General features: G+C 45.0%; 1 protein-coding gene across 3 annotated transcripts in view; it reads right to left on the minus strand.

Annotated features, from left to right (window-relative positions):
• The window catches only part of IFT88 (intraflagellar transport 88), an 88,326-nt gene that overhangs the window by 46,353 nt on the left and 20,765 nt on the right, over positions 1–21,208 (minus strand). For all 3 annotated transcript variants that reach the window (XM_088458591.1, XM_088458592.1, XM_088458593.1), the window contains exons 10-12: positions 7,466–7,568; positions 3,552–3,666; positions 427–658 (exon numbers count right to left, since the gene is read on the minus strand). In XM_088458591.1, coding sequence (XP_088314717.1) covers positions 427–658; positions 3,552–3,666; positions 7,466–7,568 — 450 coding nt within the window. The remainder of the gene's footprint in view (positions 1–426; positions 659–3,551; positions 3,667–7,465; positions 7,569–21,208) is intronic.

A 21,208-nucleotide genomic window follows, 5' to 3' on the forward strand; every position in this document is an offset into this window, starting at 1 on the left:
ATGGAGATACATGGAATTTCGATGGGTGTTTCTGGACGACAACTGGGCGGAGGGGGAAGGGTGGCTAACAGATGGGGACGAGTCGTGTGTGTCAGCGATTATGTCTAAAGACTGACACTGGCGGCCATGGTCACACACTCTGCACCTGCCATAGAAAGGTGCAATGCCTGATGTTGCGGCCGATGGTTTGCCAATAGTACGTCTTTGCACGCGCATTGGTGGATTCGTGCCGCTGTGTCTCAATAGGACGCCCATCGGCTGTGGCATTAACATAAAAGGCTGCGGTATTAACAAAGACATAGTAGCGGCTGCGAAAAAGTCTCCCTCTGAATCCCCCCCTAGGTCTCAGTTATGAGTAAATAAATAGTACTAAATGCCAAGATGAAATATTGTTGCTCATGATGCAGGATGAGGCAAACTACTTACACTGGGGGAAATATACTTGTCTTCGTCATCAATTCCTAGCGGTACTGCTATCAGTTTTTGGAATGCTTTTTTCATTTTATCCCTGTCCCCAATAGCAAAGTAACAAAGGATTAAGTTTAAGCCAGCACTGAGATTTGGAGACTCGCTCATGATGTGCTCAAATGAGTTGATGGCATCTGCATACTGGCCGGTCCTGACAAACGTCACCCCGATGTTCTGCATGATCTTGATCCTAAATAAAAGTGTGATAGACATATTACATGGGATGCCTACCGCACTAATGGGAAGTCGCTCAGCCAATTTATCAGTAAGAGCAGACGGAATTAATTGAAAGAAAACAGCAACTTTAAATGTGAATGGCGTCCTTTCATTTTTATTGCACAGTATCTTTAAGCTGATCTACAACTAGGAACCAGGTGGTAAATGGATCCGATTCTGTAGCTTGCAAGAAATACAGCTGAACCAAAGTACATCTGTTATTTACATTAGAGACATGTATTTCTGCCATAATGATCCTGATGCTCATCTCTGTGCTGGCCCACTGCTCAGCTATCTGAAGCGTGACGATGAGCCATCATGAGACTTGAGTGTCACCAGTTGCTTATACGCACGCAATCGGGCGATTGTTGCGTACTGCGCATGCATCGCAGTGCGTGAACTAGCTATTGCGATCGGGACAGCGATCACAGAGGCTACGCAGACCCATGGCAGAGTGATTGGCAGGAAGTGCAGTTTGTAGGTGGTGACGGGAGGGGGTCGAGCAAACGCAGGCGTGCCAGTGCGTTGGAACGGCGCTGCATGGGCGTGCCTAAATTAGCCATTGCGATACCATGCGCAGTCTGAAGTCTCATAGCGTGCGCTGAAGCAATTCCTGAGTGGGGTGAGACCTGCCTTACCTGTGCGTATGGGTCTGATGTTACCGATTGTTTCGCTATGTTGGCCAAGTATACGAATGTGAGTAAGGGGAAGTGGGCGTCCTTATGGTAAGCTGTGATCGCAATGCGAACATTTACATATCACCGCTGATATTAACAACTGTGTTGCGTGCGTATGAGCAGAATAGCGATCTGTAGTGAATCGGGCCCAGAACTGGCAGTGCTTAAGGAGCAATGATATCATTTGTGAGCTATACTCGCAGCTGTACATAAAGGCAATTACACTTCACACTGACAGCTGTGGGCAAAAGGTTTGAGAATGACACAAGTATTGGTTGTCACAAAGTTTGCTGCTTCAGTGTGTTTAGACCTGTTTGTCAGATGTTACTATAGTATACTGAAGTAAAAGTACAAGCATTTCATAAGACCTGCTTGCAAGTTGCGGTCGCTCGCTTGCAAAAAGGGGCCGGATATTTAAATTAAGTGTTCGCACTGCGTCTCGTAAGGACGCCCACTATGTTTTAGCGAGCTACGGCAAAGTGCGCTCGCAAGTGTCTAAAGACGCCCCCCTGCAACTCTCAACACACGTCATCTCCGGGAAATGTAGGATTAATTGGGACCATCGTGAGCCATCGGAGCTGCTCGCAGCCCTTGGAGTTGCCTTAACCCGCCGCAAGCACAGCGATCAGTGCTGGCTAAAATACATGCAGGTGACGTGTACAATGACGCTACTTTGCTAATTATGCACACCCTTTAAACGGCGTTTTGGCGGTCTGACCAGCCTGCATTCGCACATCCACTCCCCCGTTCACAAGCACCTTCCCCTGTTACCACCCACAAACGGCACTATCTGTCACTCAAAGCAGCGACCTGATAGTGGCTTACGAGTAACCAAAATCAGAACGCAATGAATGGCTTGCGCACGCACACTGCAAATTATACACATGCGCAGATGGGCGAAAATCGCTCAGAGCGAGTGGGTCTGAATTAGGTCCTAAGTTCATTCTCATTTCAAAAGAGGGACTTTGCAATTAATTGCAATTCATCTGATCACTCTTCATGACATTCTGGAGTATATGCAAATTGCCATAATAAAAACACTGAAGCAGCAGAAAAGCAATACTTGTAACATTCTCAAAACTTTTGGCCATGGCTGTAGTAAACATACCTGTAATTTTAAATAAATGGAACATGTCATTAGAGTCTCCTTAGAGGAGATGTGTGATTGAGCCCTCTTACACACAGTGGGACTGAGGGCCTGATTCAGAGCCGGACACTCCGAATCAGTGCCCTCCTACCTTAAAATGGAGCGGCCTCCTGTCCGCTCGCATAGCTGTGGGTGACCACCCACAGCATATGCGAGCGGCCAAAAAGATGGTCGCGATGGTCAAGACCATCGCGACCATCGGGCTTGCGACGAGACCCTTGTGGTAGGGTCTCGTTGCCGCAAGCCCTGGAGAGATTTTGGCTCTATCAGAGCCAAAATCACTCCCACTGACATCACTAGTGATGTCAGTGGGGCCGGACTCAGACGGTAGGCGTTCCCATGGGAACGCCTCCGTCTGGCAACCACGCCCCCGGCACGCCCACTAAAGGGGGCGTGCTGTCAGTCACCATCGACAGCACGCCCCCTTTAGTGCGAGACCCATAACGACGGCTTAGCCGTCGTTATTCGGGTCTCGCGCATGCGCACGACGGAGCTCCCTCCGTTCGTGCGCATGCGCATTGGTGGAACATCGACCCGCTTGCGAGCGTCCTGCGCTCGCGAGCGGGTCTGAATGACCCCCTGAGTGTGCAGCGTTCAGAAGGCGAGCAACATCACACCGGGAGGAGCAGCTTCAGACATAAGTAATTGGTAGAAGAGGAACACCCATGCTCCATCTCTGTACCACCTGCGACCCTCCCTTGCTATGACTAGTGACTCCCACCTATCCCATGGAGTAATCATAAAGTACTGCTGAGCAATGCTGCTCACAATGGTCTTACTTCAGTGCTGAGATTGCCAGTCTAGTGCCAGCGGGCTGATCAGTCACGTGGGCCACATATAGTGAGGTCATGGGTTGTGCACAACTGTGTTATGCAGCTATAGGAGGAGTTTCAGTATACCAGATATTGCAGAATGACATCCAGCATGATGTACAGATAGCTGAGTACTTACTGAGCATTATGGAAGACATTACTTGATTATATCTGAAGTCCTGAGGCTGCCACCACCTATTGTATATGTATTGAAAGAAAACTATTACTCACCTCATCTCCTTATGGGCACCTGGGATTTGATCAAGAGCCATACGATACAATTTGATGGCTTTAGAGTAGTTTTTCTGCTTTATATAAATGTTTGCCATGTTCACTTTCAGACGGCCTATTAAAGAGAAAAACAAAAAGAATTTTTTTTCATTACTATAATTGCTCCAGATTCAAGTAGTAATAGCATAATGTAATCCTTTGTGTTATGCCTCATATTTCATTTCTGCGGTGTTTCATTTCTGCAGTGTTTAATGATGTTACCAGGGGCGTCTTAAGAGAGGAGGGGGCCCGTGTGCACTCCTTGTGCGGGGCCCCTTCCTCTCTCCCCGGTGACGCGGCTAGCCAGCCACCGGAGCCTTAGTAGACTCCGGGCACTAGAGTGTGCCCGGAGTCTACTGCGCATGCGCAGAAAACCGGAAAAATGGCCGTGGCGGACGTTTTCCGGTGTTCTGAGCAGCGCAGACACCCGACGTGGGACCACGGACAGGTAGGTCTAAAATAATATGGGTGCAGTGTGTGCGGTGCGGGGCCCCCATGGACCTGCACACACTGCACCCATCATAGATACGCCACTGGATGTTACGGTCCACAGTAAATAGGGGAACTTGTTGCTTTAACAAAGTGACTACTGTATCTAGTTTACTTGTATGGGACCCAGTCATTTATGAAACAAATAACTGTAGCCAGAGGGACAAATGCCATCTTGTATCGTATTGTGCCAACGTTTGAGCCTTTTTTTCGGTTTGCAATTTACCTTTAGTATTTCATATCTATACAATGGACATTTTGACTTTGCACTTTATTAATAAGTAATCTCATATCAAACAATCATTATCCAGGATTGTATAGATCAATGACACGGAAGGCTAATATAGAAACTTACAGAGAAATTATCAGCGTAGTATTCTGGTTGAGGACAGAACACAGATGTACACCCACATAAGTCCGACATATATAGAAATTATTTCTACATGAAAAAAAAAATATACTAATCTGTATTTAGAATTGTGGTTTAGTGTTTATTACTAGAGTGTAAACTAAGAAGAAAGGACAAAACGTATCTAAAAAGCAGCTTATACTGCAATGTGCCAGTGATGTGCTCTCTGGTCTGTATAGTAAATAGGACCCATAGATGCAACACAAACCCTGCCCTGTGTCTCTGCGTCAGTCACATTCCTGAGGCTGAACCACTGAGCGCTTCCAAGCCTCACACACTGCTAACGCTCTCTTCTCCTGACTTGGAGACCCGGCCTGTGCCAGAGTAGTTCCCACAACATGAACTGGTGGAAAACAACGTGCTGACTTAAATGCAGAACATCTCCCAGTAACAGATAGAACCAAACAGGCTGCCATACAAGGGCCATGATACCTTGCTGCTAGTTAGGAAAGCCAGGATGTAGCCATTGTATGTGACCACTACAGGTTCTACCTGTTGTAAATGGACCAGTGTATTAGCTGCCTGTGCTGTAATAGTCAGAACTTTATATTGCCAGAAACTGGGTTATGGAGTAATATACAAACCAAACAACAGAAACACCTGCAAGTGGCATACATCGTATCTGCAGCTGTATGCCTACTGTTACCGAATCACACGTCTGTCTGCAGCAAGCACAATGCAGCAATGACATGCCAGACTTTGCACACAATTTGGACACAGAAAGTAGATTTTGTTCATCCCGGAACAGACATTGAAGTGATAGCTGTGCACGTATTGGAGTGAATTTGTGCAAGGAACAGTAGGGGATGATCAGTGCAATCTCCCCACCCCTGTAACAGCTTTATACCTGTCCACTACCGCTGGGCGCTGTACAGAGGGAACGAGAGGAGATCGCTGCTGCTCAGAGCCTCCCTCTCCGGCCAAGTTCACGCAGCAGCAGTCTCTTCTCTCTCCTATCATGATGTGCCACAAAATATGAGAGCGAGAGAGAAAGCGCGAGAGAGAAAGCGCGAGAGAGAGAAAGAGAGAGAAAGAGCGAGAGAGAGAGAGAGCGAGAGAGAGAGAAAGAGCGAGAGAGAGAGAGAAAGAGCGAGAGAAAGAGCGAGAGAAAGAGCGAGAGAGAGAAAGAGCGAGAGAGAGAAAGAGCGAGAGAGAGAAAGAGCGAGAGAGAGAAAGAGCGAGAGAGAGAAAGAGCGAGAGAGAGAAAGAGCGAGAGAGCGCGAGAGAGCGAGAGAGCGCGAGAGAGCGAGAGAGCGCGAGAGAGCGAGAGAGCGCGAGAGAGCGAGAGAGAGAAAGAGCGAGAGAGAGAAAGAGCGAGAGAGAGAAAGAGCGAGAGAGAGAAAGAGCGAGAGAGAGAAAGAGCGAGAGAGAGAAAGAGCGAGAGAGAGAAAGAGCGAGAGAGAGAAAGAGCGAGAGAGAGAAAGAGCGAGAGAGAGAAAGAGCGAGAGAGAGAAAGAGCGAGAGAGAGAAAGAGCGAGAGAGAGAAAGAGCGAGAGAGAGAAAGAGCGAGAGAGAGAAAGAGCGAGAGAGAGAAAGAGCGAGAGAGAGAAAGAGCGAGAGAGAGAAAGAGCGAGAGAGAGAAAGAGCGAGAGAGAGAAAGAGCGAGAGAGAGAAAGAGCGAGAGAGAGAAAGAGCGCGAGAGAGAAAGAGCGCGAGAGAGCAAGAGCGCGAGAGAGAGAACGTGAGAGAAAGAGAGCGAAAGAGAAAAAGAGAAAGAGCAAGAGAAAGAAAAAGAGCGAAAGAGAGAGCGAGCGCGAAAGAGAGAGCGAGCGCGAAAGAGAGAGCGAGCGCGAAAGAGAGAGCGCGAAAGAGAGAGCGAGCGCGAAAGAGAGAGCGAGCGCGAAAGAGAGAGCGAGCGCGAAAGAGAGAGCGAGCGCGAAAGAGAGAGCGAGCGCGAAAGAGAGAGCGAGCGCGAAAGAGAGAGCGAGCGCGAAAGAGAGAGCGAGCGCGAAAGAGAGCGCGAGCGCGAAAGAGAGCGCGAGCGCGAAAGAGAGCGCGAGCGCGAAAGAGAGCGCGAGCGCGAAAGAGAGCGCGAGCGCGAAAGAGAGCGCGAGCGCGAAAGAGAGAGCGAGCGCGAAAGAGAGAGCGAGCGCGAAAGAGAGAGCGAGCGCGAGAGCGAGAAAGAGAGCGAGAGCGAGAGCGAGAAAGAGAGCGAGAAAGAGAGCGAGAAAGAGAGCGAGAAAGAGAGCGAGAAAGAGAGCGAGAAAGAGAGCGAGAAAGAGAAAAAGAGAGCGCGCGAGAGAAAGAGAAAGACACACACACACAATAGGTGTCTTAAGGTGCATACACACATGTAACGATTTTGCAACCAACGATTTTCTGTCAGATTTTCCCTTGAAAAAGTGAACGATTTTTTGAGGTGTAATGAACGATTTTTACAATGATGAACAAAAAATGTTCCTTCCCTTAATGAAAATCATTATGTTGGACAGTCTGACATGGACGATGAACTACAAATGGGAGCGCGCTTGAACGATTATCGTTCATCATTATGACTCAGAAACTGAACGATTTTTTGAACGATAACGACGTTGTTAACAAATCGTTCAAAAAATCGTTACGTGTGTATGCACCTTTCGGGATACATAGATACAAGGTATACTACGGAAAGAGGCACCCTAACGGAGCCAACTTATCTCCCAGGCAACTGAGTTCCATTCAATCAAACACAGAGTGAACACTCCTCATTACCATATTTAATCAGGAGCGCTGTGTCTCGAAATGAAAAAATTAGTCTACATTGGCGACACCCGTAACAGCTCAGTGGGTTTATTTGCATGACATCAAACAACACACAGGTGCAGCGCTTATTACAAACCCTTTTTCTCTAAGTACCCATGCGAGACTGGACCACTCGAGTGCCCAGCTGCTCCCGAACACAACATGAGGTTGAGCAGAGCGCTGCTACAGACAACCCATTATTTACTGAAGCAACAGTAAGAAAGAGCAGATAGGAGAAGGTAAAACATGCACATACCTGCATTGCTGAACATTTTATTTTTCACAATCACTTGGTAGGTATTGAGTGCTTCTGAATACATTTCATTGGCGGAGTACTGGGTGGCCAGGTTAAGCAGCACCTGTTAATTATTTTACAGGAAACAAATTACTGACGCACACACTGAAGGCAGCTTCTGAGAATCATCACAAGCACCACAAGGAGAAGTGCAATTTGTTTTGTGCAGAGGATGGGAAAACCATCTCTTTAAATCTCTTTAACAAACATCAGACAATTCTTGGACTGATTGTATAAAACAACCACTGGCTCACGGATGTCTTAACCTTTTACAATTTGGCCAAAAATGACTAATACCCCTTTAACACCAAAGTCCCGAGGTCTGATCCAGGATTTGGAACAGGTTTCCAAGCCGAATCAGATCCCGTACAGACCCCATTTACACCACGACACCAACCCAAGCTATGCCCTGGTCTGCACCGTTCACAGTGGAGCCGGGTCTGCAGTGACCCGGCTTTTCCGGCATTGCACTGCAGTGGACGCTTGGAGATGATGTAACCTTCAAGCGCCACTTAAGCCGGCCAATCGGGCAGCATGTGGCACGATCCGGGTCATCGTGACCCGGATCGCATCGTTTACACTGCAGGGTGACAGGGAAATGACCCCTGACCAACCGTGCAAGCTACCAGAGTTGGATCCCCGGGTCCCTGGACCCAGATGGATCCGTTTATACTGACAAAAAAATCCCAGGTTGATGTGCGTTCACGTCAGTGTAAAAGAGGTATAAGTGAGATTTATAGGTATAAGTGAGAGGTATAAGAGAGAGGTATAAGAGAGAGGTATAAGAGAGAGGTATAAGAGAGAGGTATAAGAGAGAGGTATAAGAGAGAGGTATAAGAGAGAGGTATAAGAGAGAGGTATAAGAGAGAGGTATAAGAGAGAGGTATAAGAGAGAGGTATAAGTGAGAGGTATAAGTGAGAGGTATAAGTGAGAGGTATGCAGGTTGTTTTAGACAGCAGCATATTTCAAACACTTGTGCTGCCTGAGATTGGTGAAAGTGGAGTAAAATGAGATCTTCCATCACAACAATGATACAATTCTCATGTAACTCAGACACACCTGGACAAATACAGAGAAAGGACTCACCAGGTTCTGTATATAAAATGGATTAAATTACTGAAATGAATTGAAAAAAGCTGCCTGTAGGCCTTATTCGTAACTTGTCGTCTACAGGGGTGTCAAACTCACCTCTCTCAAGCTGTTGTGGGACTACATATCCCAGCATGCCCTGCCACAGTTTTAGCATGCCCTAAAAGCAAAACGGTGCCAGTGCATGCAGGGATGTATAGTTCCACTGCAGCTGGAGGGCCGCGAGTCTGACACAGTACACACTTCATATAGATTACAGTCAGTGACAGTACACACTTCATATAGATTACAGTCAGTGACAGTACACACTTCATATAGATTACAGTCAGTGACAGTACACACTTCATATAGATTACAGTCAGCGACACAGTACACACTTCATATAGATCACAGTCAGTGACAGTACACACTTCATATAGATCACAGTCAGTGACAGTACACACTTCATATAGATTACAGTCAGTGACAGTACACACTTCATATAGATCACAGTCAGTGACAGTACACACTTCATATAGATCACAGTCAGTGACAGTACACACTTCATATAGATCACAGTCAGGGACAGTACACACTTCATATAGATCACAGTCAGTGACAGTACACACTTCATATAGATCACAGTCAGTGACAGTACACACTTCATATAGATCACAGTCAGTGACAGTACACACTTCATATAGATCACAGTCAGTGACAGTACACACTTCATATAGATTACAGTCAGTGACAGTACACACTTCATATAGATCACAGTCAGTGACAGTACACACTTCATATAGATCACAGTCAGTGACAGTACACACTTCATATAGATCACAGTCAGTGACAGTACACACTTCATATAGATCACAGTCAGTGACAGTACACACTTCATATAGATCACAGTCAGTGACAGTACACACTTCATATAGATCACAGTCAGTGACAGTACACACTTCATATAGATCACAGTCAGTGACAGTACACACTTCATATAGATCACAGTCAGTGACAGTACACACTTCATATAGATTACAGTCAGTGGCTAGAAAGTGTAGATAATAAGAACCTATGTCACATGGAACATAGTAAAAGCAAATCGACCGAGACACAAATAAAAAATGATTACTTTTTTAACCACTTGCCTGGTGTGGTTACATCAGATGCGACCATGTGAAGCTGGGCTTTCCCTGACAGTCGTATCTGATGTAACCATGTCAGATCACCTACTGGCGGCTGCTGGGAGGCACTATTCAAGCAGCCGTCAGTCACAGCGCACTCTGCTCACCCCTCTGCACCAACAGCTCCCCCTCCTCAGTCTCATCTCCGCTCTCTGTCACAGTGAAGGGCGATCCAACCCGCAAAAGCAGGAAGACAGTTTTCCTGCAGCCCAAGCTCAAGGCAGCCGCCGGTGGTCCACACCTCCACCCTTTCCCTGGCTACAGTCATTGGCTGTGATCGGCGATCTAACAGGACTTGCCTCCCCCAGACTCTTGCCCCCTCTCAGGCAGCAGTGATGGACAATTCTTAGGTATGCCCACCTGGTGCTGATGGCTGCTCTCCTTGAATAGGATAAGCTACATAGCAGTCTGCACACAGGGCACACAGTGACATAGGTGTGAGTGGTAGGTGAATAGGATAGGCTACATAGCAGTCTGTGCACAGGACACACAGTGACATTGGTGTGAGTGGTAGGTGAATAGGATAAGCTACATAGCAGTCTGTGCACAGGGCACACAGTGACATTGGTGTGAGTGGTAGGTGAATAGGATAGGCTACATAGCAGTCTGTACACAGGGCACACAGTGACATTGGCATGAGTGGTAGGTGAATAGGATAGGTTACATAGCAGTCTGTGCACAGGGCACACAGTGACATTGGTGTGAGTGGTGGGTGAATAGGATAAGCTACATAGCAGTCTGTACACAGGGCACACAGTGACATTGGTGTGAGTGGTAGGTGAATAGGATAGGCTACATAGCAGTCTGTGCACAGGACACACAGTGACATTGGTGTGAGTGGTGGGTGAATAGGATAGGCTACATAGCAGTCTGTACCCAGGGCACACAGTGACATTGGTGTGAGTGGTAGGTGAATAGGATAGGTTACATAGCAGTCTTTGCACAGGGCACACAGTGACATTGGTGTGAGTGGTGGGTGATGTCGAAGCTGGATAATTGGCTGAGACAAGATCAGTTTAAAATTGATTCACAGCAACGCCATCTTGCGACTGGCCGCAAGACGCCATCTTAGAAATGAGATCGCAAGATGCCAATTTACGAATGGCCGCCCAAGCGCCATTTTAGATAAACTCACAATTAAGTACATATGGCGATATTACTATTAGCATCATGCGATTGCATCCTTCATCGTTTCTCATACACACACTAATACGCACAATTGCGCTGTTAACTAGTCGCATATTAGCGAATGCATAAGACCTTGTATGAAAACGCTGTTTATTAACTTCATACGCCCGCATCTGTTCCAAGTTAACTAGCGTCTTTACATCACACCCCGCATACTTATACATTACATATTCACAGAAAAAGGTTTAATAAGCTTTAAGGTATAAGATTTAAGTTTGTTCAGTTAGTATGAATGCTGTGAAATAAAGATTGTTTGGTAATTAAGGTATTATACATGATAAGTAAGCCGTGTTTGGTACTGTACTGATGCGTACTCTTTCAACAGAATTCCGGTATTATCGGTGTGGAGATCGCATCATGCATTCTCAACTTATGGACCGCAGAGACTTCAAGCAACAAAATGTATATTATATGAACAACTGTTAGGATGTTGCATGAGACGGGAAACCGGAGACCCTCAGTTGTTGGAGGCTGGGTAGTGTCTATTTGAATCAGCCCGTTAAATGCTTCGTAACAGATGCATCCCCCTCGAGGACCAATGGCATCAGCAACAAACTTCTCTATTGTGTTGTCTTTTTCTGGGGGGTATAAATAGGTGTGCTCCAACACTGGGTTTTAGTTTTTCTGCTGAATGCTGATTGATGAGGGGTTTCTTGCTGATGCCTACATCTATACCAGAAGCGCTGCGTATGTATACTGTACTTGGGTCTGTATAATTCCTTTGCGCTGAATTGTGTTTGGATCATTAGCGTGTAACTGCTGTACTTTTACTTGAATAATACTTTGTGCCACAGATTCTAAGTCTGAAGTCTTTATTTACTGTATGACTGCGTACGCAAAGTAGCGTCATCCTTAGATGTTTATAGGAAGGATATTAGAAGGTATAGGCAGGGGTATATAGAGGTTCTAATTCAGTATCGTTAGTTGGGGGCTTGTAACGAAGTCACTTACCTGCTCACACGGCACATACGGCTATCGATATCTCAGCAAAGGGTGGAGTGGCCACATGCAGGGTTTACCTGCAACCGCTTTGTGCTGAAAGATCGCTATCTGTTTTCATGTAAGCCAAGGAAGCTGACTAGAATACAGGGACAAGAGAGGAAAAAGTTTGTTTTCCTTTGTTGATAGAACCTAACGTTTAAAGGGGTACCACAGTATTGAGTACGCGGCTGAGTCGCAATTTTGTGCACAGTGAAGACGCACTTTTGTGTACGCAGCTAAAGGTTGTCATACAGTTGTGTGGTAGTCGCATTATTGTGTATGCGACTGGTCGCACAATAGTGTATACGTACTTCCGGTTGTGCTGCCACGTGTTAAACAAAGCCGTTGAGGTTTACATTTTTCATTTACTATCAATATCTGGGTTAACGTGTATTTTTCTGCGCAGGAAAAAGTGTGTAACAGTGAGTATTTGTTGGCAGGGGTATCTTGTTCCCTACAGTTAAAGGTACCATATGACCTTTAAGGGCTAAGTGCTAGTTGCTCGGTAAGCAGCTTACCGGTCTATACACAATAGCAGGTGTACATGTTGTCTTTGTTGCAGAGAGGTGCGTGGAAGTAGCCGACTTAAACTTCCATAGGTGTGGAAGTTGCCTATTTAAATCTTATCCAGGTGTGGAAGTTGCCTTTCTAAATCTTATCCGGGTGTGGAAGTGGCCTTTTTCAAATCTTATCCAGGTGTGTGGGCGCATCCCGTTAATATCGTCCACAGGTAAGTGAAAGTATCTTGATTGTCTTTCACCAGTTTAAATCTTTATTGAAAAGCGTAGGAGTTGTCTCAGAATGGGAGCCGCGCAAACAATAAAGATGTTAGACAACGATGTGCTGCTAATGGAAGCGCCGATCGGATCGGCCCGTCGTATTATGCATACTAAGTACGGTACTTATGCAATAAGGTATTGTGATGTATGGTTTAAAATGACGATGAAGAGTGTTAGACCGTTTCCCAGAATTGGTAGTTTTGATAAGGATGTATTAGATAATGTCCGGGATCACATCAGTCTGATGCGCTCCCGAGAGAAAAAGGGAAAATATTATGAATGTTTAAAATTGTGGCAGCATGAAGGGGATGCGTGGCTTAAAAATGTGCAAGCGACGCAAACTAGCTTGTGAGCGCATTGCCAGAAAATACATCCGCAACGCTGAATTGCAATACGGGCGGGCTGCAAAATGGCGCGCACGTGCAGCAAGGTAGCGTTGTGGAGAGTATTGCCAGCAGTTCACGCTCACCACCTTCACCTTATGTGGATGAGGGTGCAAGTACAGTTACCAAAAATACCCATAAAAATGTAACAAGCAACTTGTACCCTCTCTTAAGCAACCATAAAGAAAATGTTCTTGATGTGGATGATGAGGCTATGGAAATGTCTGCCATTTCCCATGCTGTAAAATGATAGATGCTGCATCACAACAATCACGAGTGATGCCGCCATCTTCATCGGTAATAGCAAGCGAAGTGCTAACACCCTCTGCACTCGTAGAGGAAATTGTTAATGCCATACGTAGCAGCAACAGATTAAACCCCCAGCAAGGTAATAAGGTCAAAAAGGTAGCAGCGCTGCCGGTCTGCATCCCATTCGGACAATCACTGTTCCGAATGGAAATGCAGATGCGAACGGTGTAGTGCCCACGAGGGAAGTAGTAATGCATTGTCCTTGGACAAGAGCAGAACTATATTCCATCATAAATGATTTCCCCGATCCCAAAAAGGAACTAGCCAAATGTCAAAGATCTTTGAGGAATTTGGGTAGTTCTCATGAGCCAACTAATAAAGATTGGTGTGTGGTGTTAAGGGCCTGTCTACCACGCAATACCCACGTGACAAAATTAATCACGGATTGTGTATTGGATGGTGACGTTCCCTTAAACAGATCAGGTAAACCAAGGTAACGTTTCCCACATAGTAACGCAATTGGGTATATATTTTCCAGTAGTAGTTAACTGGAACAAAATTTTCACCATTAAACAAAAGGAGAGTGAATCTGCAGAAGATTATTGCGACCGGGCTCTGCAGGCTATCACTCAGTACACTGGGATAGAAGATATTAAAGATAGCACTCACCACAGGGGAATGATAGTCACGGTGCTCATGGACAGTCTTAAAGAGAATTTAAAGACTCGGGTTCAGACCTCACAACCTGGCTGGAGGGGAGTCACAATAGATACACTCATAGAATCTGCCATAGAACATGATAAAAACATCTCAAAAAAGAGAGAGACCCAGAGCGAAAAACTAATGGCTGTCAGTATCCAAGCTCTGGAGGGAATGACGGTAACATCACAGCCAACGAACACACTCGCACCTGGACACACACTTACATCTGAACAGTTATATGCCCTCACTAACCCCACGCAACAACAAACACAGCTCTATTCCACTAACCCAATACAACCACAGGTCCCATACTGTTCACAAACTTCATATCCCCCACAATACCCTTACCCTCCCTATCCTTACCCATATCCACCACCTTTACCCTCTGCTCAAACCTCACAACAACCTGTGAATTCACCCGATCCACTAGCATGTTTTAATTGTAAACAAACAGGACACTTAAGTAGAAACTGTCCAGTAAAAAGAGTAGGAACCCCAAATCAGGGAAGACCTGGATATCCCCATAAGGGATATGCACAGAGACCAGCAAATGTTCAGCAGGCACCAGCTCCAATTGTGGTCGTAAATGCTTTATTGGAGAATGGTAGCCAATGCTAGGGGTCAGGTCATACCTGTAGTCTACAGATAGTCAGGTTAACGGGAAGTACTAGGGAAGAACCGGTCATGATGGTTGATGTAGCTGGTACTGAATATCCTTTTCTCGTAGACACAGGGGCGACCAGGACAGTGATGAAATCTCCCATTAATTTACAGGTAACCAACGAGACAGTACCAACAATGGGTGTACCAGGTAAAGTGGAACGTTATGCTGTAACAAAGTCCACAGAGGTTACTATTGGGCCGTTGCATACCAAGCATTCTTTCCTTCTGGCTGCTGCGACTCCTACTAACCTGCTGGGCAGAGACTTGTTATGTAAGATGGGATGTGTTATATATTGCACCCCTGATGGTGTATTTTTAGACATCCCAAAGAGGGTTGCACACGAGGTGCGGGATATGTTGGACACTCCCCAAAGGATAATGTATCACTCTACAAGTTTAAATGAAAATCCATCACAGGTAGATGAAATGTTGTCCCAAATCCCAGATTCCCTTTGGACTAAGGATGGACAGGACACTGGATTAATGGAAAACATAAGCCCTGTAATGGTAAATTTAAAAAGCGGTAGACAAGCTCCAAAAATTCCCCACTACCCACTAAAACAGGAGGTAGAATTAGGGGTTTTTCCAATAATTGAGCGATTATTACAACAGGGAATTTTAGTTCGTACAGCTAGTGTAGCCAACAGTCCCATCTTTCCAGTGAGGAAGAGTGGTGGGAGGGGTTATAGGCTGGTACAAGACCTTAGAGGTGTTAATAAGGTAGTAGAGAGCCAATTCCCTGTAGTGCCAAATCCAGCTGTGATCCTGATGCAGATCCCACCAAATGCAACCCATTTCACTGTCATTGACCTCTGTTCTGCTTTCTTCTCTGTGCCCCTCCACCCTGACTGTTAGTATCTATTCGCATTTACATACAGAGTTTTACAATATACATGGACACGGTTACCCCAAGGTTTCATAGACAGCCCCAGTATCTTTTCCCAGGCATTGCACGACTGTTTACAATCTTTTCAACCTGCCAATGGATCTGTTCTAATTCAATATGTGGACAATTTATTGCTATGTTCTGACTCGTTAATGTCATGTTTGAATACTAAACTTTTGTTGCTTCATCTCTCGCATACAGGACACAAGGTGGCTAAGGACAAACTACAGACGTGCCAATCCAGAGTAAAATATTTGGGACACTGCCTAACTCAGGGGTTACGACATTTTACAAATTATAGAATCCAGGCCATACAGAACATGACACTGCCACAGAAAAAGCAGCAAATTCATACCTTCTTGGGAATGTGTGGATACTGTAGAATGTGGATCCCAGGTTTTTCTATTTTGGCCTTGCCTTTACAGGAATTAGTCTCTTCCTCAAAGCCCGATCGTGTCATACACACAGAGGAATCAGAGCAGGCTTTTCTTAATCTTAAAGATAGTCTGACAAAAGCACCTGCATTGGGAATACCTGACTATGAAAAACATTTTGATTTACACTGTACGGAAGCCAAGGGTTGTGCTGCAGGTGTCCTCACACAAAAACATGGTGATGCCAGTAGGCCCGTAGCATACTACAGTGCCCAATTGGACACTGTGGCAAGATCACTCCCCACAAGTGTAGCAGCTACCACTCTATTGGTGAGTAAAAGTGAGGACATAGTATTGGGTCATGATATGATTGTCTATTCTCCCCATGCTGTATCTGCTCTACTGAACTCTGCTCAAACTAGACACGTCTCTTCGGCAAGATTTACCAAATGGGACCTAGCTCTGATTGCACCACCAAACATCACTGTTAAACGTTGCAGCACGCTGAACCCAGCAACGTTTTTACCATATGTACAACATGATGTACAAAGGGTGGAAGGAGACGAGTTGCTGGCGGGAGGTGAGTTCAGCGGACATAAAGATGCACATGATTGTATGGAGTATCTGAATCAGACCTTTACTGCTAGACCTGACATACATGACACACCTTTAGAGAATGTGGATGTGACCTTTTATACGGATGGGAGTTGTCATAGACAAACAGACACAGGTGAATTATGTACAGGTTATGCTGTTGTAAATGACACAGACATCATAGAAGCAAAACCACTTGGTCCTCCTCACTAGAGCATGTGAACTTGCAGCAGGCAAATCTGCTAACATTTACACTGACTCGAGGTACGCGTTCGGGGTGGTGCACGATTTCGGGGCTCTATGGCGTCTGAGAAATTTTATGACAGCAGCAGGTACACCAGTTGCACATTCCCGACACACAAAACATCTTTTAGAAGCAATCCAACTGCCCAAGGCGGTGGCAGTAATTAAATGTAAAGCCCATACATGTGAGGATGATCCAGTGTCACTGGGCAACAACAGAGCCGATGAAGCTGCAAAATGGGCAGCAGGGTTAAAAATGTTTTCTCCAACTGAAAAAATGATGTCTTTCCAAACAATTGATATGCTGAAATTAATTGAGATGCAAAATTTGTGTTCAATTCAGGAAAAATCCATTTGGAAGTCTAAGGGATGTGGGCAAAAGTCCTCTGCGCTCTGGCGGGACGGACAAGGTAAACCAGTAGCCCCCAAGGCATATTACCCCAGCCTGGCTGAGGCAGCACATGGTCTGACTCATCTGGGAAAACAAGGTATGTGCAAGTTGGTGAGAGCATACTGGTGCGCACCAGGTTTTTCTTCACAAGCAGAAAAGATAGCAATGTCCTGTCTGACCTGCTTGAGGAAGAACATAGGGAAAGCGATCGCTACCAAACCGTCCCACATTCCACCGACTGATGGACCTTTCCAGGTGATACAAATTGATTTCATCCAATTACCACCCTGCAGGAACCTTAAGTATGTGTTAGTGTGCACGGATGTATTTTCTAATTGGGTTGAGGCCTACCCAGCGGCCACTAATACTGCTGCGTTTACTGCCAAGAAAATAGTCCAGGAATTTGTATGCAGGTACAGTATCCCTAAAATCATCGAGAGTGACAGGGGAACCCATTTCACAGGTGATGTTTTTCAAAATATGTGTAAGCTGATGGGTATTAATAGCCGACTTCATACCCCCTACCGACCGCAAGCCAGTGCCAAGGTATAGAGGATGAACGGGACTATTAAAAATAAGTTAAGTAAAATTATGGCAGAGACTGGACTAGGATGGCCAGAAGCGTTACCACTGGTCCTACATAGCATAAGGACCACTCCTAGACCCCCTTTAAATCTGTCCCTATTTGAAATACTGTTCGGTAGACAACCTCATTTGATTATAAGTCCACAGGAAGACTTGAAGGGTAACAACGAGGTAAATGTAAAGTATCTTATATCAATGAGTAAGCAGTTAAAGCAACAGCAGCAGAAACTGAAATTGTTGTCTAATGATATGCCTGAAACTAACTGTCATGATGTTGGACCAGGAGAATATGTTATGATCAGAAATTTCTTGCGTTCAGGTTGTTTGACTGATCGGTGGGAAGGTCTGTACCAGGTGCTGCTGACAAGTACTACATCTTTGAAGGTGGCCGAGAGAGATACCTGGGTCCATTCCACTCACTGCAAAAAGGTCAATCAACCGGTGGAGAAACAAGTCGGAGACAAGGCTGATAGTGTGGACCTGTCGCTCGCGAGCTTGTTCCAGGAGGATTGAAAAGGTCGTAGTAAGATACCTGAACTGAGAGAAATTTGCAGGTCTTGTTGTGACAATGGACGGGCCTGCTGTGTTCATTTTCATATTCTCTTTCAGAGTGTTCACCATCCTGGTTGGTTCAGGGATATCTAGTTTCTGTGACGGTGGACCGATTGAGGAGATGGGAGCTGATGGCAGTGCTGATGGAGTGGAGTCAGGAGGAATGCAATGCCAATCAGGGGAGTGTCTGACCAATCTTAGTACTGTTATTGTTAAGAGAGCTGTCATTCCGGATACTCGGGGAAGGTGTGGAGGTTTATCGTCTGAAGATTCCTGTATTTGTGAGCTTTGTGGGTCCCTAGTTGATGAGAGCTGTATCCAACGGTGCCAACCTAAATATAACCCATACTGGGGTGGGTATCCTTTAGAGGATTATCATAGTATGGTAGGCAAAGTGTTACATCAAACTGATTGCTGGGTGTGTTCACATGTGCCACAGGGACAGCATAACGTAGGGTTGGTGCCATTTCCACTGAATATCACGGAAATTTTAGAATTACAAAAAGGGAAAACATTGGATGGAAAATTCCTCTCAACCAAACCACCTCATTTCAAACTCTATCAATTCCAAGTAGATAGATCACTTTTGTGCTTCAACATAACCAACCCCAATAAACCCGGGAGTTGGGAGGTGACGGGGAATAATCAGACGATGACCTTCTCACAAAGAGCTGATAATGAGTCCATAAACCATGATCTGTTACGCTCAATTAAATCTAGTGGGAAACATTTTAGGTATCGGTATACATTGAGTTCCACCAAAGAAATTATTGGTAAGGTGCCAGATGGTTATTGTGCTAAAATAATACAGCCAGAGACTTGCATAGACCAGATGGAGGATCCAGAAATAGGATTGTTTGCAAGGGAAATGTGCTTAATGATAATGATGCATACCATTCCTTATGTTCTCCCTGATAATGTATATTTTATATGTGGAAGAAAAGCGTATAAGTGGCTCTCCCAGAGTTCCGAAGGTTTGTGTTAACTGGGAAGAGTAGTCCCAGAAGTAATGACCCTCACACATGTTGAAATGCTTGGTATACATAAAAACATACCATCACCATATCTTCACACGCAATATGAACACAGAGGCAAAAGAAATGTGATACCTGGTGATGTGCATTAAGCCACTCAGTTAATTAGTGAGACAACTGGCTTTCAAATTTTCGTCGCACTGGATCCCACCAGGATCGCTCGGGGTACGTTAAATTTTAGATACATTCAAGAACTTGCTAAATTGATAGACAATATTACCGAGCTGTAGATGACACATTCAGATATACAGGGAGAGAATTGCAAGCGTACAAGAAAGAACTGGTGCAACACAGGCTAGTGTTAAATTATTTAACTGCTGTTACTGGAGGGTATTGCATAACGTTAGCCACCCAATTTGGAGTAAAATGTTGCACCTATGTCACCAATGAAACCAGTGACCCCAAGGAGGTGATAGACCGGAAGATGGATGAAATTCTGCAGCTAAAATGGAAGTTTCGTAAGAACCATAATGCTTCAGTGGCTGAAGTAGGGGAAAAGATAGAAGGATGGGTTTCATGGCTGAACCCAGTGAAATGGTTCTCAGGTCTAGGGGAATGGGTCCAGGAAGTGATCGTCAGCATAGGCAAATTCTTTATCCTTATACTGATTGTCATCGTAATAATTGGCATATGTGTCCGGTTTGTTCCTATTGTGTTGAAGTGTGGAAAATGTAAAAATAGAGTAAAACGAAAGAACGAAATTATTATGATGGTCAGTATGAATACCGAGGTAAATACAGAACTGCATTACAACCCTGAACTAGGAAATACCATCATTTAATGTATTATATTTAGACCTGCATAGAATGTATTATTGAAATGTTATTTTTAAAACACCTCAGATAATGTAAAGTCTCAATTCCCCTTCAAGACTGCCTTTATAAGACTGGTGCATCCCCACACCTTTCACACGATCTTCCAAGATCCGCGGTGTGTGTATAATAGTAGTTTTATGTCCCCACTCAGAGACACATTATTGATGGATTAAGAACCACCTTGTGCCATCCCATAACAACACTAAATGATAAGTAAATGTAAGCCTAAATTAAATTCTAAAAGCAGATTGTGATAGCATGTTGTTTGCTATCAAAGGGTGGACTGTCGAAGCTGGATAATTGGCTGAGACAAGATCAGTTTAAAATTGATTCGCAGCGACGCCATCTTGCGACTGGCCGCAAGACGCCATCTTAGAAATGAGATCGCAAGATGCCATTTTGCGAATGGCCGCCCAAGCGCCATTTTAGATAAACTCACAATTAAGTACATATGGCGATATTACTATTAGCATCATGCGATTGCATCTTTCATCATTTCTCATACACACACTAATACGCACAATTGCGCTGTTAACTAGTCACATATTAGCGAATGCATAAGACTTTGTATGAAAACACTGTTTATTAGATTCATACGCCCGCATCTGTTCCAAGTTAACTAGCGTCTTTACATCACACCCCGCATACTTATACATTACATATTCACATAAAAGGTTTAATAAGCTTTAAGGTATAAGATTTAAGTTTGTTCAGTTAGTATGAATGCTGTGAAATAAAGATTGTTTGGTAATTAAGGTATTATACATGATAAGTAAGCCATGTTTGGTATTGTACTGATGCGTACTCTTTCAAGAGATTTCCGGTATAATCGGTGTGGAGATCGCATCATGCATTCTCAACTTATGGACCGCAGAGACTAAAAGCAACAAAATGTATATTATATGAACAACTGTTAGGATGTTGCATGAGGCGGGAAACCGGAGACCCTCAGTTGTTGGAGGCTGGGTAGTGTCTATTTGAATCAGCCTGTTAAATGCTTCGTAACAGATGCTTCCCCCTTGAGGACCAATG

The sequence above is a fragment of the Taudactylus pleione genome, unplaced genomic scaffold, assembly GCF_031769625.1.
Source record: "Taudactylus pleione unplaced genomic scaffold, aTauple2 ptg000842l, whole genome shotgun sequence".
Classification (NCBI taxonomy): Eukaryota; Metazoa; Chordata; class Amphibia; order Anura; family Myobatrachidae; genus Taudactylus; species Taudactylus pleione.